This window comes from Mastigoproctus giganteus, chromosome 4 (genome assembly GCF_048544385.1).
Source record: "Mastigoproctus giganteus isolate SK-2022 chromosome 4, ASM4854438v1, whole genome shotgun sequence".
Classification (NCBI taxonomy): Eukaryota; Metazoa; Arthropoda; class Arachnida; order Uropygi; family Thelyphonidae; genus Mastigoproctus; species Mastigoproctus giganteus.
The window spans coordinates 165,956,844-165,982,965 of record NC_143578.1 but is presented as its reverse complement, the minus strand read 5'-3'; the positions used below and the strand labels follow the sequence as shown (position 1 = coordinate 165,982,965).

Sequence of the window (26,122 nt, the reverse complement as noted above, 5' to 3'; positions counted from 1 at the left end):
AAAAATTACAAAGGCAAGTATTAAACTATATATTGAAATGCAGGTGTCATGGCTTGAGCTGGGCAAGCAGGCCTAACTAGTGTCTACCTGCACATAAGTGCTTTAAGCCTAACAGCATCAAAACAATTCTAAAGAATTGTACAGATCTCTTAGCTAATACAGCAAATCTAACATGTTTGATGAGAAGTGGGGGTGGAACAACTTACTCACATAGTTGGCAGATCAGAATCAGCAATATACCTGTGAGCCAGTTAAATGAGAAGGCAAAGAAACATCTTTAACCACTTCAAAGCACAGGGAAAAAAGACCAGAAGAAAAGATGGAGCCAGTTGTGATGGGTTCAAATATGGTAGTGACCTGCACATCACAAGGAAGTTGAGGCAGCAAGCTAAGCACAAAGCAGTGTTTTTACTCCTTGACATTCAGTTTCCAAATAACTTCCCCAGTTTTAGTTTGATGTAGATGACACTGGCCTTTATTGGAAGCACAAGCCATCATGTAGTTTCATCTACTGAGGAGAGAAACAGTTTAAAAGTTACCAGTGACTGCTTTACACTCTTGCTTGGCACTGTTTTGGGAGATCTTAAGCTGAACTTCATGCTTATCCATCAGGCAATGAAAGGTTGCCTACAATGAATGATTGCCTACCCATCTGGTAGTCAAGACTACCAGCTAACAAGAAACATCTTGCTATTCCAGTTCATCTCTACTTTTGGTCTAGCAACACAGCATTGGGGAAAATGAACCTGGAATCCATGGCCACTGAGAATTGACAGAATGAAATTTGTACTTTACAGAGTACAAGTGTTCCAAACTTCATTCATGGATTCAGCCAGTGAATCAGAATGTCATGTAGTGTCCACTACCTGTGCCACACCTTAAGGACAGATGGTAAAGATAAGCAGTCAATCAATGACTAAAGTTTTAAATTATGAAGGGCATCAGAAACCTTGCTGCAACCTGAAAGTGGTAATCAACTGTACTAACAGTAGCTGGAGTAAACTAGCCAGAGGCATAACATGCCAGTGTATTTGAAGAGAATAAAGCAGCAGCTGCCAGTGACATTGTTGACCTTGCCAACCAACAAGGAATAAACAAAGATTATTACATGCAGGAACTTTGTTTTTACCAGACAAGCCTCACCAATGAACTACAGCAACAGTATTCTAGTGAAACAACATAGCTGATTAAACCTTCATAATAGGTTTCACAGGGGACTTCAATGAGACTATGGATGCCAAGATAGTCTGTAATCAAGTCAAAAAGGAAGTTAAGCAAGCAAAGGCAGATTATGAGAAACCTTTGGCAAAGGATGTAAAGAGAAACAGCAAATATCTGCTTACTTACATAAACTCTAGAAGGAAATGAATCTGGTTGGTCCACTTGATATTTATTGTTCAAATGTTGATGATCCTGCTCACATAGCTAATGAACTAAACACATCTACATCTGTTAATGTAGATGCAAATCTACATTCACACATGAATTCTGTAGGGAAGTGGAGAACAGAAACCAACAGCAAGCTTTAAATGATTTTATAATAACTGAGAGCAAAGTGGAGGAAAAATTGAAGTTAACATAAAGGGCACCTGGGATCTATCCAGTTATATTAAAGGTGGCAAAAAAAGTAAGCAAACCCTTAGCCAAAATTATTAGGGCATCCTTGGAATCAGGAGAAGTCCCACAGACTGGAGATATGCAAATGTATTCCCAATTCACAAAGGGGATCTGAGTAATTACAGACATTTTAGTTTAGCTTCAGGGAAAATAATGGAGTCACTGGAGTCCAAGAAGCACTGCAGGATCATCTGGACAAGACTGCAGTAATAATTCAGACAGCATGGGTTTGCTAAGGGGAAATCTTGTAAGACCAATTTGATTGGACACTGATGTGGTCACAAATGAATTGGATGCAAAAAAATTTGATATCACACACTTCAATTTCAGGAAAGTTTGATACTGTTGCACATGGAAGACTTGTACAAATTAGAGCAACATGGCATTAAGGGCAAGTTGCTATAATGGATAAAAGGGTTGTTGAGTGGGAAAAGAATGAATGCTGCTCTTTGTGGGCCCACTGTTTTTTTATGTTTATCAATGATACTGATCAAGGTATATCAGGCTTAAATGTCCAAGTTTGCAGATGATACAAAGGTTGGCAGGGTTGTTAATGACAGTATGCTACTGCCACAGGAATGGCAATTGAAGTTTAACATTGACAAATTAAAAGTACTGCATATGAATAGAAGTAACCTGAGAGAAACATACCAACTACAATACTACACTCAGGGTGGTAGAGAATGAAAAAGACCTGGGGTAATTGTGCAATCAAATGAAGTTTTCTGATGAGTGTAGACAGGCTGCCAGAACAGGTCATGGGGTCTTGTCAATGATATAGAGGAATTTTGCTAGTAGGCATAAGGAGGAGACTTTCATATAAGGCCACACATTATTGGGGAATGAAGGGGTCCTCTTACCCAGAAAGAGAAATTGCAGTCTGGAGACTAGGCACCTGCAAGGTGATCTGTTTGAGGTGTTAAGGCCTTAAATGGGTTGAGCAGGCTGAATGCTGATGGGATTCTTCCTTAGATTACAAACCTGAAGGGGTATACATTCAAATTGAGGAAAGAGTTGTAAAATAGATGTGTGGAAATTTACCTTTAACTAGCAGGTAGTTGATTGCTGGAACAAAACTTCCATCTGTTGTTGTGGAAGTTGATAGCTTTTTAAATCAAATCAAGGAACTAGACAAACTTTTAGAGCAAATGTGTGTGAGAAATGAGTTTCTTTCTTGGCTTATGCTGCACAAGCTTGCTTGCTTTCTTGCCTCATATGCCTATGCTAATGCCCTGGATTTCTTCATTGAAGAGAAAAAAAAACATGAATTGACTGTAGCAAAGAGTAGTTAGTGACATAATTGTGTACTGACAACAGCTGCTCCAAGCTCACTGGCCAATCCTTTAAACCCACAAAGCTTCAGTGGCTCATCTAGGCCCATCTTTCTGCCATTAACTCTATCTTCTTTCCCAGTGCTGTTAAGTTTGCCATTACATACTAACTTTATATAAATAATGAAAAATCTAAATGTATTTATTAAATGTTTAACATATTTAAGTAACCCATAAGTCTAATCTATAATGTAATTAGTCAGAATGCATCTCTAATAGGACTATGGTATAGTATGTGCTAATTCAGTTAGCATTCCTGTTTCCAAGAATGCATCCTCAGTGTTAAACAGGATGTGTTTATTTGCAAAAGTGCCAGCTTTATAGCAAAAGCTGCTTGGCAACATCAAAAACACCATTAACTTCATAAATAGTTTATTGCAATTTTACGAACTACATCTCATAGGATTTGTGATGTGACAAAGCTTAAATATACAGCTGCTAACAGTGAGGCAACCACAATTTTATACAATACTAACAAAAATGTTCTCTGCTTCAATGGCAAAGTGAAACTTAATGGGCACGTAAACAATGAATGATGTAGAAGCCACTGACACAGAGAACTCTGGCAAAACAAAAGTTGCTTAAACACTTTGTGCCATCCCTGCCCCACAAAGTCTTTGGAAAACAATTTACATTCAACTTAGCACTAAGTTCTTATAGTTCATCTTTCATGTCATCTTCACTTGGTGGTGGAGGGCCACCAGTACCAGCATAAAGTTTCGATATAATTGGTTGAACAATATCTTCCACTTCTTTCTTTTGTTTCTGGAAGTCTTCAATTTCTGCCTCCTGATTACTATCTAACCATTTAATTTTCTCCTCTATGACTTCTTCAATTTTTTCTTTATCTTCTGGGCTGATTTTAGCCCCAAGTTTCTCTTTGTCATTTATTTGATTCTTTAGGGAATATACATAAGATTCCAATTCGTTCCTAGCTTCTACCTTTTCTTTTACACGCTTGTCTTCTTCTGAAAATTGCTCTGCATCTTTTATCATTCTTTCAATTTCATCTGGTGTTAGTCTATTATGATCATTAGTGATTGTTATTTTTTCTTTGTTACCTGTACCTTTGTCTTCTGCAGTAACTTTTAAAATACCATTGACATCAATTTCAAATGTGACTTCAATTTGAGGTACACCTCGAGGAGCAGGTGGTATTCCAGTAAGGTCAAATTTACCAAGTAAATGATTATCTTTAGTGAGAGGTCTTTCTCCTTCATATACCTGCAAAACAATGCAAAAATTCTAGTATTAACTAAATTGAGTTATGCCATCATACAAACAGAAGACATGCTTCAGTTTGAATGCAAGCTTTAATTTAAAAAAAAAAAAAAAGAAAACCCAACAACAAAGTACATAATTCAGCTAAATCTACCTGAATAAGATCTGGAAAATACATCAGAAGTCTGATATTTAGAAGTTTGGCTTGATATCAAGGTGTAATTAGTTATTTATATAATTATTGCATTTTATCAAATAAGAGCACTAAGAAAATTCAATCTTAGAGCATACATAGCACAATTATGTGTTGTGGAAACAACTTTGAGATTCACATTAAGCAAAATGCAAGAGTCAATTTAAACCGTTTTCCAAGTAGGGTCAAATAAGAATATCTACTACAGGTAGAGTGTCTTACAAAGCTTTGACACTCCCCACCTCAGTTAACTTTTACCCAGATGGCAACTGTGTGAAAATATGCTTTACCTTTTTCACTTCAGTGGAAAACACTTTAATGAAAACTGTTAATTTTTTTACCTCCAAAATTGCAAAAAGGAGTCCAAAATATTCATCCAACTTCATAGGATGAGCATGCATACCCTCCCCCTTTCAGCACAAATTTAGACTGAAGTTATTACAAGCAGATAACTCATTCATTATACCCATGCAGCTCTAGTTTTTAGAGCTAGCATAATAGGAACAAAGTGCCAGATAGCTTTCAAATATATGGAGCCCACTTTTCATAACAGGGGGAGTACTTGTGATTAGGCAGGTTTTATTAGGAAGGTTGCCCACAATGGCATACAGCTTGGCTGACGTTACTTGATTGCTACTTTTGTAAGGAAACTAGAAATTTTTCTAAGTAACTATCTTTGCTTTCCTTCTATCCCAATTCACTAATAGCTTGCCATTCTTGTTCTTTTCCAACTATTTGTTATTTCACTACTGTGACATCTGTAACAAAAATGTAAAGCATAGCTGAAGGCTGCAATAACAAACAAACAAACAAAGTGAATAAACATTCAGCATGCATTACTTTTGCTTCACTTTGTAATGCTACATTTCATTTTTCATGCTTATTTACAAGAACTTAATGTTTTCCAACCCTTAACTGAATTCCTATCTACATGTGTTTGCTTTATCTTTCCAAGTTTTATTTTACAAAATATAGAAAACCCTGCCTCTCTTCTTAAAGACCTGTTATTCTTTGGCTTCTTCACTAAAAGTAGAGTAAACTAAAGTTTAGTTTTGCAGAATAAGAAGTCTCATTTTAAAATGGAGGAGGATCTGATGGAACAGGAAGGAAAGCAAGATTAGTCTGGGACACTAGTCCTAGATAATATGCAACAAGATAAATTTAAATGGGAGGGGGAATGGTTACACAATGTTTTCAAGCAGAGCAATTTATTTCAGGAACCAAACTGGCTTTATTCATAACTTTAATCAATATAACAGAACTGAATAAATTATTAGAAGGGCTATAGACAAGTAAAGTGGTTTTTTTGGCTGATGCTTTAAGCTTACATCATTTTGAACAAATTTTTTCATCTTCTACACTTTGCAAATACCTAGCTGCACAATTAGAGACAAATCAAATTATCTAAAAAATTAAAGCCATAATATAACCACATTTCATGTAGAAAGGAAATGTTTAGGGTTTTATTGGCACATCAGCAAATAAGACTATAGTGTGCCAAAACCAGGTCATAAGGAATTAGGTCACTACCATCAAGATGTATAAAAATCTAAGAAAATTAACAACAGTAACTTTTAAATATGTGCAAAAATATTTAAACATTTTAAATAACTAAAAACAGATAAATTAACACTGCCAGATAAAATCTGACTGAACATACAAGACAGTCAGATGGCTAAAAGCAGTAAAACAAACTGTTTGCCTGTAAAGTGGGCACTCAAAAGAGATGTCTTATGGTTTAAAAAGGTGTGGCATTGCTCATGCATAGTCATCTGCCCTCAGTAGGAATGAATGAGTAAGATTACTATGTCCTACGTGGAGGTGAGCTAGAACAATTTCTCACGGCACAGACTACTGCCATGGTTTAATTATATGGCTTTATCTGATGCTTGTTTGTGACCTGCCCATACCAAGATGGTTGCCACTGGGAGAGTAATCTTGTGTATTAATTGCCTGTAGTATGTATAAGTGACTAACAGGCTACAGTTGCAGTGTTGGCAAGTTCATTACCCCTGATCCCAGTGTGGATCCAGCAGAAACAAATGTCAAAAGAATGTAACATCTGCTGGACCTGGGTCAGGAACAGATGAGGATCATACAATGAGTGATCACTGAATTATAACCACCTACCTAATACTTCATAGGTCCTCCTTTTGCCCTCAGTATAGCAGCCATCCAACATGACATTGATTCAACAAAATGTCAAAGCATTCATATGGCCAACCAAGCTGTATGGAGATGATTGGTGTATCCAGACACCTGATGTGCCTTTCCAGTGTCCCACAAGTGCCTCTATGGGATCAATATGCTGGAAGTCAGAACTGTGTTCCACAAACCATTCCTGTACAAGTGCCTGATGGCTTGGCACACTGTCATCTTGGAAGACACCATTGCCATTCAGGAAATGGTGTAACAAAGCAGGGTGTACATAGTCAGCAAGCACCACTGATATGTTGTTCCATATGCACCAGGGATCCAAGTTCCTGCCAGTGAAACATGCCCCACACCATACAACTGCATCCACTTTTGATACAATGCATGATGGATCAAGAACCTCATATTGTTGATGCCAAAAAATGTACAGTGTCAAGTAAATAACGTGACTCATCCAACCAGCACACCTTCCAGTCTTTTAACATCCAACTTGCATGCTCTTTGCACCAGGCAAGTCTTTTACACCTATGAGTGTGCGACACACTGTCATACCAAATATTGTTCCGAGTTGGCCCATATTGTATTGGGTAAACTCTTCAACAGTACTGTGCCTGTTTGAGTCGTCAGACCTGGCACTCACCTCGATCAACCTTTTGCTGACCTTTGCAATTTTGCCATTTGACCATTTTGATGCATCCAGGTACACTTTAACTATGCAGCACTCTAACACCCCACCAGTTCAGCCGTTTGGGAAATAGAGGAACCAGCTCATCAAGCACCCACAATCTGTCCTTCAAAGTCCAATAAATCCTTCCTTTTACCCATTGCACTTGGAATTTTACTACCTACTGAACCACTGACACTTTATCTATGCTACTAGGTAGACTAACTCTGTACTCTCGTACCTCATGTGGTCAACGGGTTGCATTCAGATTTCACAGGGGTGGTCATATAAAGCCTATAGTACATTTAAAGTGTATACCATATACTTCTGGTTTTAATATGGCCCAAACCTAACTCAATTTGTATACAAATACTGTATTTGCTGCATTCATTGGTATCTTCTCAGATAATGTTATTTGGGAAGATAGCAGCAGACCCAACAGATAACTCTGACCTTGAGCCATCAGTGAAAATGAAGTTTAACCTTGACAAATGCATATGGGAAACAGAGAAACATACCAACTGTGTGGTACTACACTTAAGGTGGTAGAAAATGAAAGGATGCCAGGGCAGGTCATGGTGTTTTGTCAATGATATATAGGAATTTTGCCAGCAGGAAAATGAGGCAATTGTTCCTCTGTATAAGGGAATGGTCAGGCCAAGCCTTGAAGTACTGCAGTACAGGTCTGGAGGCCTCATTTTAGGAAGGATGTAGATTTGCTTGAGCATGTACAGAGAATGGAATGGCAACAAGACTGCCAAGGGGAATGAAGGGATCCTCTTACCAAGAGGCTCAAGTTCTGCAAATTTCATTAGCTGGAGACTAGGCACCTGCAAGGTGATCTGACTGAAGTGTACAAGGCCTTGAATGGGTTGAGCACTCTGAATTCTGATGGGATTCTTCTACTTGTTCAGATTACAAACCTTTAGCCTTGTGGATTAACTCAAGACTTGAAGGAATCTGCAAGGCTTTAAGGGGGTAAATTTCTATCAGCATGGCCCACACTTGTAGGTAGAAGGAATTTGTTTTGTAGACAGGATACACTTAAACAAAGGTGGTGCAAAAGTTTTTGCCAGTATTATTGAAGATACCTTAAAGGTTCAGGGAAACTGCTAGTTAGGAGGGGATGTGGGTAATACTGACACACATTTATCTGATAATATTGGTCAATGTAACTCTTGCACATACCTTAAGAGTTCTTATGTTACCCCAACTGAACGTATTATCTAGATGTTCTGGGGTCAAAGATGTTTCACGTGAGCAGGTAGCTAATATCAGGGAAGAGCCTAAAAAACTTTAAGGGTTGTGTTAGGGTTGTTAAATATACAAGAACAGTAAATCTTAATTGTTTATACAGTAACTTTACAATTGTCATCAATAAAATGAGCAAATTCGAACTGCTGGTTAAAACAAGTAACGCAGACATAATAGGGCTTACAGAGACGTGGTGCCACCCAGAAATTGGGGATGATGAGTTTCAGTACGGCTTGTATAATGTATTTAGGAAGGATAGGGTAGATAGAAGGGGTGGTGGGGTTATGCTTCTTATTAGAAGCAGCCTGAGTGCAACGATAGCTTTCCCGGAATCAGACATTTCACATGCTAGTATAGAGTCTGTATGGTGTGAGATAGTTGGAAACTAAGGTATAATGCGAGTAGGAGTAATCTACAGACCAGGTAATTGTGAAGATTATGACAAAAGCCTCTACATGCAAATGGAATGGGCAAGTAAGCATCAATGCCTTATGGGTGATTTCAATTTGCCTCTAATTGATTGGAGGCAATGGGAAGGAAACTTGACATGGGGAACAATTTTTAAATCAACTAGATGACTGTTATTTGTATCAACATGTGAAGGAAAGTACTAGAGAGAATATCCTAGACCTCATCATCACACATGAATCAGATGACATAACAGGGCTGACAGTAGAGGAACCAGTAGCAGGAAGTGATCACTGAGTTCTACGGTGGATGATGATGAGAGGTAGCAGCAGTAAAAGGCAAAGGAATGGGTTTTAATTTCAGAAAAGGAAATTACGATGCCTTAAGGTACTACATGGCCTCTATTAACTGGGTAGATATCATGCAGAGAACAAATACATTTCAACTGTGGTATGCTTTTAAAACATTAATCACAGATGCCTTGAATGCGTATATACCATTATTAAAAAAAAACTCCACGAGAAGGGTTCCAAGTTGGATGAATAGTGAAGTTGCCACATTACTTGAGCAGAAAAAGGTGGCATGGAAAGGTTACAGAGCAATAAAAAATACTGAAGCCTATAACAGCTACAAGGTTATGTGTAATAGAGCCACAGAAAAGGTTCAACAGGCAAAGGCAGTTTATGAGAAATCACTAGCAAACAGAGAAAAGAGGGGGGATAAAGAATTCTTCACATATATAAATGCCAAGAAGAGCAGGACAAACCAGATCAGACCTTTACATAAGGGAAAGGGGATAGTATTAAATACACTAGCTGCCGTTGCAGATGAACTCAGTTATTTTGCATCAATATTTACAAATGAAAAGCCTTTTGTGGCAATGGGAAATTGTGGGAGCAAAGTTAAAAAATGTAATTAATGATATTGAAATTTTGCAAGATTATTTAATGAAAATAACGTTTGAGCCTACAGACCAGTAAGGCTCCTGGAGTTGATGGAATATACCCTATAATCTTAAGAGAGGTGGCAAGTGAGTGCATTGAACCATTGAAGCTAATTATGCAAGCATCATTGGACTCTGGGGAGATTCCCTTGGATTGGAAAAGGGCAAATGTATCTCCCATACATAAGGGTGGCTCTAAAAGTGAAGTTGGAAATTGACCTGTAGTCTGACTTCAGTAGTAGGGAAAATCATAGAGGAATTCAGGATCATTTAGATCGAACTGAAATTCTCAAGGATACTCAGCATGGTTTTGTAAAGGCAAAAATCATGTTTAACAAATCTGGTTCGCTATTTCGAAAGGGTCACTCACGAGCTGGATTTAGGGAATAATTTCGACATTGTTTATTTAGATTTCAGCAAAGCTTTTGACTCAGTCCCACATGAGTGGTTGCTTTATAAGCTGGAACAGGTTGGAATCACTGGAAAAATCCTTAGATGGATAGAAGGATGGCTTCAGGGCAGGAGGCAGAGGGTTGTGATAAATGGCTATTCCTCAGATTGGGTTGATGTAAGAAGCAGGGTTCCCCAAGGATCAGTATTAAGGCCACTATTGTTTTTAATTTTCATAAACAACATTATTGAGGGATAGAGGGTGTGATGTCTAAATTTGCAGATGTTAAAATTGGTAGAGTAGTTAATGATCACTGTCAAGCTGAGCTTCTTCAGAGAACTAGATAGACTTCAGGAATGGTCAGAAAAATGGCAGCTGTGCTTTAATCCAAGAAAGTGTAAGGTATTACACCTGAGAAACAGTAATCCCAAAAAAAACTTATTCACTTGGTGGAGTTCAACTAAACCCAGTTCTGGAGGAAAGGGACTTGGGTGTTACGATACAGTCAGACATGAAATTCTGAGCATTATAAACAGGTTGCAAGGAAGGCCCATGGTGTCCTATCGAACTTTTGCAAGTAGAGATAGGGATGTGATAATCCCATTATATAAGGCTTATGTTAGACCACTTGGAATACTGCATTCAAGTATGGAGAGCACACCTAAAGAAAGACAGAGCTTCTTGAAAGGGTGCAAAGAAGGGTAACACGCCTGGTGAGATCAGCAAAAGGGCGTCCTTATGAAGAAAGACTTTGAATAAGTGGGTTGCAGAGTTTGGAAACTACACACCTTAGAGGAGATTTGATTGAGGTGTTTAAGGCTCTGAGAGGCATCAGTAAAATGAATGAGGACAAAAATGATGCTAGAACTAGGGGACATAAATTCAAGTTACAGGGGGAAATGTTTAGATTGGACTGCAGGAAGTTTTATTTTAGCCAGCGAGTTAAGTTACTGGAATAAGTTGCCTTCATGGGTGGTAGAGGCCAACAGTTTGGGGAAATTCTGGATAGTACTTTTGGGCAAGGAAAGCACATAGGATGATAGGTTTAATTTCCTTTTTATTTATTAATTATTATTATTTAGTTATTTTTTTTGTTTTATCATTTTTTTGGCTGATGCTGCATAAGCTCTTACACTTGCTTTCTTGCATCACATGCCACTACTATTTGGCTTGGTGGGCAGCAGGAAGTTTTTGAGAGAAAAAGTTCAGAGTGGTAGCCTTTCCCCACTTAGAGAAATTGCATGGTGGCATTCAAGAATGCCTGGGTGGAGAGTTGGTTGCCTTGTGGATATGATAACATTCTCTATGGTTTATGTCAATCTTTGAATGGCTCCTGGACAGCAGAAGGCACAATTTACATGTGGAGGAAGTTGTTCCATGATGGAATCCACTTTGATGGCAAAAAGCATAACACTTAAGACAGATTCTAAGTACTCCCTACTCTTGACTGAGAGAGTATATCCTACATGAACCTGGAAGGAAAGATGGGTTCAAGTTTTTGATAAAAAAAATTAGATGACCTCTATGGCTAATGCTATAAAAAAGGTCTTTTAAAATTCATCCATATCAAATGAATTTGATATGGAAAAAAAAAAAAGGACTCAGACACTAGGTGTTCTTGTTTTAAAAAGGCATCATCTTGAATAGAAGTTGAGCCTGATTAAAATGGTTCAAAGTGGACCTATTCCTTCAGAAGCTGCACTACTCTGGAAAGGAACCATTTAGCTTCAAATACCATATAAAGCAGGCATTTACCATTCTCTCTAGGATTCTGCACAGACAGAGCAATAGGCTAGTAGTTTGAGATTTCTGGATCTTTTCCTAGCTTAAGGAAAGGCAAGGACAACTGCCTTATGCCAGGAATCCAGAAATGGCTCTTCTAGAAAGGTCCTATTGTACAGAAAGAGCAAACCGTCCATGGATTTAGTTTACAGGTGTTTGATCATTTCTTATTGGATGAGATCTGGTCAGCTTGTCTTGGTAAGATTTAGAGCTATTTTTAATTCTATGGTGAAGGGCCCATTATAAGGATGAGAATCCTTACATTTGAAGTTAATAGGCTGCTTTTCATTTTGGCTTTGAGGACAAAGGACTCTTGGAGTAAGATGTTGGCAAAAGTTTCCCCATTATGTCCCAGGACTGATGAAGGGTGAAATGTATATTTCACCTTCATTTTCCACATTTTGTCCCAGACAACTTTAGTTGCTGGTTGACTAAGAAGTGGATGTAAAGTAGATCCATGATGCCTTTTGACTCTGACTCATGCTTCTGCACGTACACATTTTAAGGCTAAGAGAGTGGCTATGCTGGGATATAATCAAAATATTCCCCGAGCTTTGTTTTGGGCCTTTTTTCCTACTGTGCATTCAGCATTCCACCTAGATTTCAGAAACAAGTGGAAACTGGGTAGATGTTTTCAGAATTGTAGTTGCACAGACAATGATTTGTTATGCATGCTACTGCATCATTGATAGCCAGGAGCCTAACTGTACTGATGGAATGCCTTTCACCATCAGTCTACCAGATGCTGAAAGGCATTCCAGTCAGGCTAATCAAGCTTTCACCACGGTAACCCAAAAAGGTAGATATGGTCTCTTGTTAATTAGGCTGATTATCACCAGGATGTAATTGCTTTCTTAGAGGTTTAAGAGAGATTATCAATGGCAGAAAAAGTAGTAGTAGTGGCACATGATGCAAGAAAGCAAGTGTAGGAGCTTATGCAGCATCAGCCAAAAAAAAACACACCATTCCCTCCAAATGCCTGTCCAGTTCCTCCTTAAATTTATTTAACCTATCAACTTCCACAACGACAGATGGAAGTTTGTTCCAGCAATTAACCACCCGCTGGCTAAAGGCAAATTTCTGCACATCTATTCTACATCTGTCTTTTCTTAATTTGAACTTATGTCCCCGTAGGTTGGTAATCTGAACAAGTGGAAGGATCCCATCAGAATTCAGCATGCTCAACCCATTCAAGGCCTTAGACCTCAATCAGATCACCACACAGGTGCCTAGTCTCCAGCCACTGCAATTTGCAGAATTTAAGCCTCTCTTGGTAAGAGAATCCCTAAATTCCCCTCACCAATCGTGTTGCTCTTCTCTGTACACGCTCAAGCAAATCTACATCCTTCCTAAAATGAGGCCTCCAGACCTGTACACAGTACTCAAGGCATGGCCTGACCATTGCCTTATACAGAGGGACAATCACCTCCTTTTCCCTGCTAGCAAAATTCCTATATATCATTGACAAAACCCCATGACCCACCCTAGCAGCCTGTCTGCACTGCTCAGAAAACTTCATATCTGACTGCACAATTACTCCCAGGTCTTTTTCATTTTCTACCAACTTAGTGTAGTACCACACAGTTGGTATGTTTCTCTGGGGTTACTTCTACCCATATGCAGTACTTTGCATTTGTCAAGGTTGAACTTCAGTTGCCACTTCTTAGCCCATCTGCCCAAATTATCTAGATCCTGTTGCAGTAGCACACTGCCATTACTGTCATTAACAACCCTGCCAACCTTTGTGTCATCTGCAAACTTTGACATTAAGCCTGATATACCTTCATCAATATCATTGATAAATACACAAAACAGTGGACCCAACACTGAACCCTGTGGGACTCCACTAATAACATTAGTCCATGAAGAGCAGCACCCATTGATTACCACCCTCTGTCTTCTCCCACTTAACCATCCTTTTATCCATTGTAGCAACTTACCCTTAATACCATTCTGCTCCAATTTGTATAGTAGTCTTCCATGCACAACAGTGTCAAAAGCTTTCCTGAAATCCAAGTATATGATATCCAAATCATTTTTTTGCATCCAGTTCCTTTGTGACCACATCATAATAACCAATCAAATTTGTCAGACAAGACTTTCCCTTAACAAACCCATGCTGTGTTTGAATTATTGCTGCAGTCTTGTCTAGATGATCCTGCAATGCATCTTTAACCAGCGACTCCATTATTTTACCCGGAACAGAAGTTAAACTAACTGGTCTGTAATTACTCGTCACCCTTCGATCCACCTTTGTGAATTGGGGACACATTTGCACATCTCCAGTCCGTGGGAACTTCCCCTGAGTCCAAGGATGCTCTCATAATTATGGCTAAGGGTTTGCTTAGTTGCTTTGCTGTCTCCTTTAAAATAACTGGATAGATCCCATCCACCCCAGGTGCCTTTCTTATGTTTAACTTCAACAATTTCTCCTCCGCTTTGCTCTCAGTTATTACAAAATCATTAAGCACACTGCTACAATTTGATAACCATCCATTTTCAAGTTGTAATAATTCCTCACGTGTGAATGTAGATGCAAAATACTCATTCAGTTTGTTTGCTATCTGAGCAGGATCATCAACAGTCGAACCATCGATGTCAAGTGGACCAATCATATTCATCCCCTTACTTTTAGAGTTTATATAAGTAAAGAAATCCTTGCTGTTTTTCTTAGCATCTTTTGCCAAAGATTTCTCGTAATCCACCTTCGCCTGCCGAACCTCCTTTGTGACCTGATTACAGACTAGCTTATATCTGCCACAGGCTTCTGCGTCACCTGATAATTTATATGCATCTCATGCATTTTTCTTCTCTGTCACGAGTCTCATTAGTTCATTTGATAACCATTTAGGCCTAAACCTTGAACAATATTTCTTAATCTGTATATAAAGTCTAGTAGCTTCCACAATTAATTCTTTGAATGCTTCCCACTTAGAATTTACTGTTTGTAACATAGTCAGTTGATCCCACTGCACAGAATCCAAAAACTGTCTGAGACCACTGTACTCCCCTTTACGGAAGCAAAAACCCTTTCCTTTACCCCTGACGGTAGTTACCTCGTTGAGTAAATCCCACTTCAGCACACTATGATCACTGCCACCTAGTGGTTCCTTTATCTGCAAATTCTTAATACACGAATGATCACTGCTGATAACCAGATCAAGAGTGTTACTTTCTCTGGTTGCCTCTCGAACATGCTGCTGCAGAAAACAATCATCCAATAAATCCACAATAAGTACAGGTTGGTATGTGGAAAAAGGTATTAGTTCCCACATTTAGAAGGGAAAGGTCATTGTCAGTGAACATATACTCTGACACTTCCCCTTCCATTAATGTCAGCACTACCCCACAGGGTAGAATGTCCATTGAGACTGCCCAAAAGTAGGTAGCTGCACAATGAAATCAAGGTCTTTCTGGGAAATGTCAACCCCAGGTGGCAAATAAACCAAACAGACCCAACAAGAACCCTACCACCATTATGGTGGTGGTGGTGAACAGAATAGGTTGAAATGGGACATGGTTGCCCAGAAGAATAGCAACACCACGTACCTTCTATTATGTAAGGAGTTGGAAATATATCCAGAACACAATTCACTAAGAAAGTTTCCCGAACTGTCTCAGTTCACGGCACCCTTAATGCCTCAATTTCTTCATGGTGCTCCTAGGCCAAAAGAAATACCTCACAGTTCCATGTATTAAGTAGTTAAGTTGAAAATGTTGAAACTAAACTACCTCGAGCTAGTAGTTTGCACAGTGTCCAGCAGATGTTGAGTATCACTGTTTCCCTCAAATTTAAAATATCCTACAGCATCCCTGCTAGTTTGCTGTGGCACCCTGTTTGGGTGCTGCTGCACTAAGAAGTTGCTGAATTTCTGTTATCTGCCAGTTGATTATGAAATTAAAGTCAACCACAGCAGACTAAGAAAAGCCAAAATAAAAAGATAGCTATTAAATAACAAGACTGTGCATGCAGCCACTACACACCCAGCACTACCTGTTAAACAAAAAGACAACAGTTGATCTCTAATCTTTCCATAGTTGTCTGCCAGATCATGTTCCAAACTACACTTTCACTTTGCTGGGGGAAATGGCAAAAAAGAATTGATAAATGAATCAACCTCAAATTTTGAATAAACTAAAAAAGGTAAGAGTTGTTACCTCAAGTTTATTGTTAACTGTCAAGAGCTCATGCATTTGAATGAGCATAAAAGATTAAGAATTTGGAAGATTGAATGACTAGGCCATCTGATATCCATGAAAATGAAGACTTGGGCAAGGTCAGTGATTAGAAATGATTGTCTTTAAACATTAGAATGGTTGCATCAGAATGCAAAAAGTTTATGAAGTTTTAAATGTTTCAATGATCCAGGCTTCATGAATATTGGAATTAGTTGTAACAAATCAATGCTCCAGCACACTGTTTGCTGGAGAGAAAGTTTAAAAACCACCATACAAGTCAACATGCACCCTATTTAATAGACCTAGTCCCTTGCAACTTTCTCCTCCCTAAACTGAAGGCACACTGAACTCTTTTTCAGCTCTCATTTTTCAGAGAAAAACTAGGGGAGAAAAAAAAAAAAAAGTGTTAAAAAAGCTTACAAAGATCACTTCCAAAATGGTCTGTGAATACTACACAAGTTTCAACACTTGTTTTCAAAGCAAAACAGCAAACTGAAACATGCATACAAGAAATCAAATGTGCTACATCTTCCTGTGCCACACATGAGCAATTTTACTTGATACAACCTTTGACTACAGCAAGTAGATATGAATCTTAAAAAAAAATAAAAAAAGGATAAAGCAAAATCATATTTTTGAACAGGCAATCAATGTGCTTCATTAAGTCAGACTTTTTACTGGAGTCTAAAATATCATGGTTCTTACCTGAATTGTAACAGTATGCTGGTTATCTGATGCTGTTGAAAAGATCTGAGATTTTTTCGTTGGAATGACTGTGTTCCTTGGAATCAGTTTTGTCATAACTCCACCAACCGTTTCAATTCCCATAGTCAAGGGATTCACATCTAATAATACAAGTTCACCTAACAAAAACAATAAATTTAGGTATTAACAACTTCATGCTAGTTGTAAAACTAGCATGCAAAAAGAGTTCTAGAGATTCCTTATGGAAATAATTTCATTTAGTTTCTAGCTATCTAATATCCAAATTAGAATTTTAGGAAAAGGCATATTGAACAAGTAATACTTCAATAGTGCAGTGAAAATTAGTGTTCAAACCTGAACCAAGGCAAAGAAACATTATCTTATACCAGCAGGTGGTTAATTGTAAATTAAGAAGCATTAATTTTAAATGAAGTATCCAAACTTCCAGAAAAGGATAAAGCTATTTTAGGTGTTTAAATAAAGCATTCTAGACTGATTCAGGCTTGATAAGTTAATATCACAGAGGGCCTACAAAAAAAAAAAAAGCCACCACTAGGCAATTCCCCCCATAACACATCAGAACTTAAAGTTGAATCCAAAAACAGAAATTAAGTTGTATAAAATGAGATGGGTAAGAAGTTCCTGGGAAGATACACTACTTGGAAAGCCCTCACAGTTGAACAGCACTGATTAAAGCAGGCCCGGGAAAACTACGGCCTGCAGGCCACTGCACATTTTTGTGCAGTGGCCTGTACAAAAATACAATTAAAGCCCATGAGCTTTAATTGTATTTTCGAAAAAAAGTTTACTTATTTTATTCCTTTTGAAAAACAAATTTGTATATGTAATATACAAATTTTTGCTAACATAAATAACATAGAATTTGTCAACTTGTAAATTGTTTTATCATTTCTGTATTGTTCAAATTGAGATAGAATCTGAAATTGTGCATGAACAGGAGCAAGCCAACAGAGGCACTTTTATAACGGTAAAATTTGTAATTATAAACTAACCATTCAAAATTACGGTAACAGACAACAGCTTTGCTGCGGTGGAATAATAGATAGGACTGCTGACCGGCCGCAGTTCCAATCTGTTTTCTGAAGTTCATCCCGCAGTTAGTTTTACTAACTTGCATTATCTTCGGTTATCATCTTGGTGCCAGTAGCGATAAAAATAACTTACGCCCTTTAAAAAGGAATAAAAAAATTTAAGAGCATCGTGTCTTCAATGAAAAGTGGAACACTATTTGTTTGCTAACGTAAATAACAAGACTGTCTCATCTGCCAGGAGTGTCTCAGTGTTGAAAGAGTACAATATTAAAAGACATTTTGAATATGGTGCCAATTTAACTCCAGAAGTTAAAAAGAAAACAGCTTTGATTGATTCAAAATTTATCCAGACATCAAAATGTGTCTATGTGGCTAACTAAGGAACAAGAAGCAAGTTTTGTTATTTCTCATAATTGCAAAAAGCAACAAGCTTTTTTTCTGATGGAGACTATATTAAAGAATGTATGACTGAAGCTTGTGGAATTATGCCCTGACATGAAACACAAATTTGAGAATATAAGTTTATCTTGGCAAACCATAGTAAGAAGAATTGAATGGATCGATACAAATTTGAATGAGAATTTATCAGTATTAGAATCCATAACATAGTACTCTATAGCTCTCGACAAAAGTAACAACAAAAAGAATACTGCAAAGTTATTAATTTTCATACATGGATGTACCTCTAATTTTGAAATTATTGCACTTTTAATGGAATCTCTTAAAGACCAAACAATGGGAGCTGATATTTGAAAAATGCTTAACAAGATATAATTTATAATGTAACAAAATGGCAAGCATGACAACTGACAGCAAAGTTTGACAGGTAAAAATGGAGCTTTAAAGAAAAAATCAGGATAAGATTTGAAAATTATCCTGATTATAATTTAATTATAATTCATTGTATTATACATCAACAAGTATTATGTAAATAATGTGTCAAAAGTTGTATGCCACATCTTTTATTATTAATACAAATCGACGAGCCTGAAACAGACAATTTGTTAATTCTTTTTAAGATATTGAATCTGAGTACAGATATTCCTTATCACAGCCAAATTCTATGGCTTAGCTTAGGAAAAGCTCTTCGGCGAGTATGGAATCTTAAAGATGACATTCAATTTTTAAAACTGAAAAATATTAGACTTCACGAATTAACCGATAACTGGATTTTGTGTTTTCCCTAGACATTGTGGCATGCCTAAATACTTTCAAAACCATGTTACAAGGAAAAAATTTACACCCATGATATGGCAAAAAGTTTTAATTGATTTCAATTAAAACTCCAGAAAATAAATTTGAAAAATATTGTGAAATTATCAACAATTTGAATGACTTCAGGAAGATTTGGCGACTTCTGAAAAATTGAGACAAGTTTGGCAATAGTGCATGACCCATTTTCAATAGAAATTGATAGTGCACCTAGTGAACTACAACTTCAGATTATAGATCTGAAGTGTAATACCAATTTAAGGGTATTGCACCATCATGAGGAAATCTAAATTTCACAATACTGCATCACTGATGAACATTTACAAGCAGTTCAAGAATCAACTACAAAATTAACACCCAAAATTTTTTTTAAAAAAATTTAAAAACAGCTCATTCATCTCATTAAATTCTTGGTTGTTAGAGAATAAATTTTTCTTGGTATATATTTCTTCATGATAACAAATATATATATCTAAAAGTAGTATTTTTGGTGTGGCCTGCTTTTTTTTTTTGAATTCCTAATGTGGCCCTTCAGCCAAAACATTTGCCCAGGCCTAGATTAAAGTATACTCTTGCAACTATTTTGAGAAGTTGAAGAAATTTGTCCATAGGAACAGGAAGGGAAAAACCTACTTTAAAATAAAAAAATATTTTAGACTGGATGGATTGAAGCTTCAATTTAAGTTTGCTGATATGGTTTAGAAAAATCATATATCTTCAGGAGTTTCAACTAAAAGCAAAATGATACACAATTTAGAACACTACCAGCAAGAAGCTCATACTATGAATATGGCTCTAGCTACGTAAGTGAGGTGGTGATTTTGATGAATGTTCTTCAGAAGCAAAATAAAAATTTGTATCAAATTGAATTCACTTAAACCATAAAATACAGCAAATGAATGTTGAAAAATCTAGCCTGTTATGATAGTTTAAATGTAACTATTACTAGTTGTCCACTTCCATTACTAGGAAATGGACTTCAGTTTCTAACACAAGTACATAACTTACCAGTATCTTCTTCTCCACTGAGAACACCAGCCTGAACAGCAGCTCCATAAGCTACAGCTTCATCAGGATTAATTCCTCTAGTTGGTTCTTTTCCATTGAAAAACTCTTTCACCAGCTGCTGTATTTTGGGAATACGTGTGGAACCACCTACAAGCACAATTTCATCAATTTCTTTTTTCTGCAAGTCTCCATCCTCCAAGACTTTTTGGACTGGTTTCATTGTTGAACGGAAGAGATCCTAGGATTTTATCAGTGTTAATTCCTCACTTTATCAATCGTTTAGTCCTTGTAAAAACTTAACATTTTTTAAACTAATATATTAAAGACTTGTTTGTTAATAAAAAAAAAACTAAGTCTTAATTTCACAAGATTTAAAAAAAATTTAAGATTATTTATTACTATTTTATCGTAATAAAGTATAAAACTAGAAAGCAATTTGCATTTTATGGTCACAAATTAAAATGATTACAGATCATTCAATATTATTATAATGATATAATTATAACCTTAAATGATGCCAGAGTGAAAGAGAAAAAAAAAAGTGTTGCTTATAGCAAAAATGTTTTTCACATAGCAAAGTTATTACTTTAGTGGAAAAAATGAATATAAAAAAGGTCTGTCTGCAGGAAAGAGTAGTTTTGCATAACAAGAATATTATTAGTAGTAATATCCATTGCAGCATCCAATAAAAGAAGTATCATTTAAGTTACTTGCTTTTATCCAATAGGACTAAAAATAGTATTAAACCAACCACCTGCTAACTAGAATTAAATCTAGTCAAAGTATTTTTAGACACAATATCATTTAATAATATTAAATTTAGAAAAAACTATTACGAGTTTTTAATTAAATAAAAAAACTAAAAATTCTTATCCTTGCTGGAGTTGTCATTATCAGCAGTGAAATTGGAGATATGCCAGTCTATGCTTATACATTACTGTATAAGCACTGAATAGTATATCTGCAGTTTCTATACTGCAAAAAAAACAGCAAGCTCTGATAAATGCTGTCCTTAATCTAAGGATTAATACCAGTTATCAACTGAAGTCTAATTTTCTCCTAACACAGGTGGGTGAATATTTGCATTCAGCAAATATTTAGTTTTATATTTTGTTATGGTATCACTAATAGTTTTACATTCACAGCCATGTTCTTATATCCAAATAAATCCAACTCAAAATAATCTAAAAATCAATAAGAAATACTATTCAGTGTGTGGTTAAATAAGTCAAACCACTCCAATTTTTTTTTTTATGTGAAAAAAAAATTCTGGGTCCATAAGTTATGGGGCTATAGTACTGGGAAGTAAAGGTAATGATATTCAGGTGATAAGGAGTGGCACCTGATGTCTTAATGCAATTTGAAATGAGCACAACCCAGACCTATGGGTTGTAGATAGTCCAGAGAGTCAGTAAATAGTGTCTGCCATTTTCAAGTATGGCAGAAGTGAACTTCCATATGCTATTTAATGAACTCATGTCATTAAAGCTTACCAAGCTGCTTTAAGATGTTTACACCACATAACCACAATAGCAATTCACAAGTTAATATAACTGTCTGCAATGAATTGCAAAAACAATGCACACACTAGCAACATGCCTATACTTCATAATAGCATTTAAAACTGTAGAACATGGCAGAGTAAGGTTTTCACCTATTCTAGCAATTTGTATAAACTATCTGCTGAGATAATTTATACAAATAAATTGCAGAGATAAATTAGAAATAAAAGCAAATTTAGATATTTTTAGAATTATTTGCAATAAATGTAAAGCTTTTAATATTTTCTTCACATAAATTGTGCCACATATGGATTATATAACTGCAATAACTTTAAAAAAAGATTAATTCAAAACCTTTAATATTTGATTCTGCTGTAATTACATATTACACTTTAAAAAAAGTGCAGAATTAGGGAAACAGTGGCAAGACTGCAAGTTGAGCCACCATGCAAATTTGTCAACCCTTGCCATCTGCCAGAGCTAGGTGGTTCTAACTTAAACCCCTTAAAAATAAACATTCTACAGAATGTTTTGATAGACTATTGTGCTCTACAATATAGCCACTGAAACTGTGCCATTAATGACAAGATTAGGTATTTGAAATACATTTAAGTATGCTTGTAAGACTATTTTCTATAAATTTTAGGAAGGAAAAAAAATAAACCTGTTCTATCAATACCAATTTCAACAAGAAAAGTAAATATCTGCATCAGATATCCAAAGTTATTGATAAGAGGAAACTGCTTGAATCCTTCAGTCTTTGTTCCACAAAAATCTAGATTTAAGATGCAAATAATAACTAGTCTATTCAATATTATATTTATTTCACTATATCTACCTGTCAGTTCACTTCAAACATGAAGTCAAAAGATCCCAGTTTTATTTGATTTAAGCACAACTACACATTTCCTATGAGGCACAGAAACTTACTTGAATTTCAGGTTGTGCTTTGCACAACACTTCAACATATGAAAGGGTCTTTCTTTAATTGAAGAGTTAGTTATATTACTTGTTTTATGCAGTTTAATATAATATTACTTTGTTATTCATGCTGGATTTAATGGGGGGGGGGAACATTAACAAGGTACCAACTACATCTTCTGTAAAAGATTAATGTAAGCTAAAGCTGCAGTTAGCTCAATATAGGTATTACTCAGAATTTAAGATTTTGAAGTTTTATTTCACATTATATACCAAAATAATTGCACAAAGAATTCTCATACCCAGCCATTAAATAACATTAACAGCACAATTTAGTGTCATTTAACTTTGCAGGTACTGGTATTTATTCTAGAGGATAGAATAATAAATCAGGAGGAAAAACAGAATTACAAAATAAGCAAATTCCATAATCTGAAAATGCATAAAAATGTTATGTTTAGCTATATAATAGCTGTGTAGATATACACAGTTTACCCATAAATTTGAACTACACATGTGAAAAAGCATTTGAAAAAAGTTCAAGGCCCAAATATGAAAGTCTGGTAACATGTTACTTAGTCCCCTTAGAAGTCTATACACTTTTGCCATTGATGCTGCAATGCACTGATTCCAGCTACACATAGAAAAAAGGCATTGTTTTAACTATATCTCATTGTGGGTGCCTTCACAAGATAGCTATTGCACTACTTCTAATACATAATGCTTCTCTAGTAGAGAAGATTACTGTTATTTATTTTCAGTGAATACCACTACCCAGACGATTGTTTCAAAGCTAGTTGGCTTCAGTGGGTGGGCAGATACCCTGGTAATGCAACATGCCATCACAGTGTATCCACTGAAAATAAATAACAGTAGTCTTCTCTAATAGAGAAGACTTATTTAGTCAGTAGTGTAATACCAGCTATCTTGTTGCAAAAAAGATAGCCACAATATGAGATACAATTAAAACAAGTGCCTTTACACTACATACATAGTTCAAATTTATGGGTAAACTATGGTGTAACTACACAGATATTATATAGTTAATTACTAATCCCATAAGAAATTATGGGTTGTGTATTCAGTCTTCTAATACAGTAATATGACTAAGTTTGTTCACCTAAGATGTTTAATTGGCAAATTAGGATTTGCTTAAATAAGATAAAAGCAAAACCTCTATGTACCAGTTAAAAATGGCAAGTTTCTCCCATTTTACAAGTACTATGTACTTCTAGATTTAAAACCTCATAAGGAATTAAATGGAATATTTACAGTTCAGGAACTGAATTATAAAGTAATACTTCACATTATTGCAAGGTTCCTAGTAGTTACAAGGAGCATTTGAAAAAGGTTCAAGGCCCAAATATGAAAGTCTGGTAACATGTTACTTAGTTCCCTTAGAAGTCTGTACACTTTTGCCATTGATGCTGCAATGCATTGATTCCAGCTGCATAGAAAGCTCATAGGCCTTCAGTGATGTCATTACTACAGTGGATGCATTCCTGAAAGCTCATAGGCCTTCAGGAATGCATCCACTGTAGTAATGACATCACTATTGGTGGGAAAATGGATGGCAGCCAGATATCTTTAAAATTAGAAGACAGATGAAAATCTAATATTTTCAGTGGATGAAATCTGAAATTCTAGATCAATGCTAGATCTGTTGAATATGGGGAATGGTCTCAGATTTCAAAGCCACTCATGCAGTGCAATGATATCAATGGCCAACTTGTAAGAACTCATTTTTCTTGATAGAAAATGACTCTTACCAAGTTTTTACATAAGGTCTGATAATATGCCCCTGTGACTGTCCTTGCTGAAGCTAATCCACTAACAATCCATCAGCATCCCAAAAACCAAATGCCATTACCCCACCAGCAAAAGAAATTCAACTCTGCTTTCTTAGAAGGGGCAGAAGAGCTATGTTTCCACTGCCATTTTGTCTCTGGCTGAAAGTGGTGAACCCATGTCTCATCCATGCTCAAACCTAACAAAAATTCTCTGGACCTGCTTGAACTTAAGCAAAAATACTCACTTGAACAGTCACTTGAAGTTTCTGATCTGCCATCCACAAAGTGGGGTCCCTCTTCATAGCAAAGGACCACCTGTTGCCACACATTCAGATGAGATGTCCAATGGCAAGGCAAGGTTACCATACTCAGAATAACTTTTCAAACATTCCTTGTAATAATGAAGTTGGGCAACCAATTTAGAGATTATTCAAATTGAAGTTTAAAGATAACAAATCTTTAACAGTAAAAAATTTCCTACTTGGGTGGAGATATTTTTTGTCTATACTTTAACCAGCCTAAATACTCAAATGAGAGTATAGTCACTTACCATATTTAATTCTTCAAGTTTGGCTCTTGTCAGGGTTTCACTGAAGTCTTCTCCCTCAAAGAAGGATTCAATTTCTATACGAGCTTGATGAGCTGTAGAAAGAGTTCGCTTGGCCTTTTCTACTTCTCTTCTCAACTTTTGTACTGCTCTATTATCACCTCTAATGTCTTTACCAGTTTTCTTTTTATACAATTTAATAAAATGTTCCATTACTCTTTGGTCAAAATCTTCACCACCTATAATTGTTAAGAAACAATATTAAAATGAAAGCTAGAAGAAGTTAACATTAATAAAGGAATACAAAAATAACTTCATACTTGAGTGCCTGGAGGTTGGGAATATTTTAACCACTTTTGCAGAAGGGTAATGGCACACAATTATAGATTGTATTTGAAAGCATTCAGCTCTGTAAAAGTAAAAGTAAATAAAAAGGCTATTTTGTAAAAGTAAAAAACTATAAACAGTGAGTCATTTTCCAGTTCAGAAACCCATTATACAAAGCAGAGAATTTCATACTTATGTTTGTGCAAACAACCACCTTTACCCTCACATAACAGAAGACCACTTACTATTTTTTTTTTTAGTGGCATGCAAAAAAGGCTGTTTCAGTTTTTGGGTTGGATGTCAATTTTGCAAATACAGGCTAATGAATTTAATGCAAGTTTGTATGGATTACAAGCATAGAGGTCTTAAATTAGTTAAAGAAATTAAGTTTTTATTATTAAAAATGGAGAATAATTAGCATACTAATCAGATGTTAGTTAAAAAGTTAACCATTAACAGCAATGGTAATATTTAATGCTACTGATTTTTCTGTAATAATTCTTGCAAACTGTTAGAGGTTACAATATAAGATGTAATCAAAGCACAAATCATCTATATATCTGCAGTTTAAATTAGAATGCACTGCATAGGTGTTTAATCATTTTAAAGCAACTGAGCAGAAAATTTTGTAATTTTGGAAGAAAATTACAGAAATGTTAAAATTAGCTTTCCAGAAAGGCTCACGCACCTCATATTTTGGCAGAACAAATTGTTTTTATAAAGCTACAAGTAAAATTGATTACTGATTTGTTTTTTAATATGCAAAGGCCAACTCCCATTAGGCTTTCAAACAAACATGCTGGTCCCAAAGAGCACACTACAAGCAGGATTCCTTTTGGGGGGGGGGGATTTTATTTCAAATTTCATAAATAATTTCTTTGGTATTCTTTCAATGCTTATGAAACAGTCTCCAGGCTGATG

At 36.1% G+C, this 26,122-nt stretch overlaps 1 protein-coding gene across 1 annotated transcript in view; it reads right to left on the bottom strand.

The window, feature by feature from the left end:
* Positions 1-3,303: 3,303 nt before the first annotated feature.
* Positions 3,304-26,122, bottom strand: part of LOC150087171 (endoplasmic reticulum chaperone BiP-like) — a 47,746-nt gene continuing 24,927 nt past the window's right edge. The window contains exons 4-7 of the mRNA XM_090373002.1: positions 24,878-25,113; positions 20,115-20,352; positions 16,843-17,000; positions 3,304-4,172 (exon numbers count right to left, since the gene is read on the bottom strand). Of these exons, the coding sequence (XP_090229128.1) occupies positions 3,603-4,172; positions 16,843-17,000; positions 20,115-20,352; positions 24,878-25,113 (1,202 nt within the window). The 3' untranslated portion in view covers positions 3,304-3,602. The remainder of the gene's footprint in view (positions 4,173-16,842; positions 17,001-20,114; positions 20,353-24,877; positions 25,114-26,122) is intronic.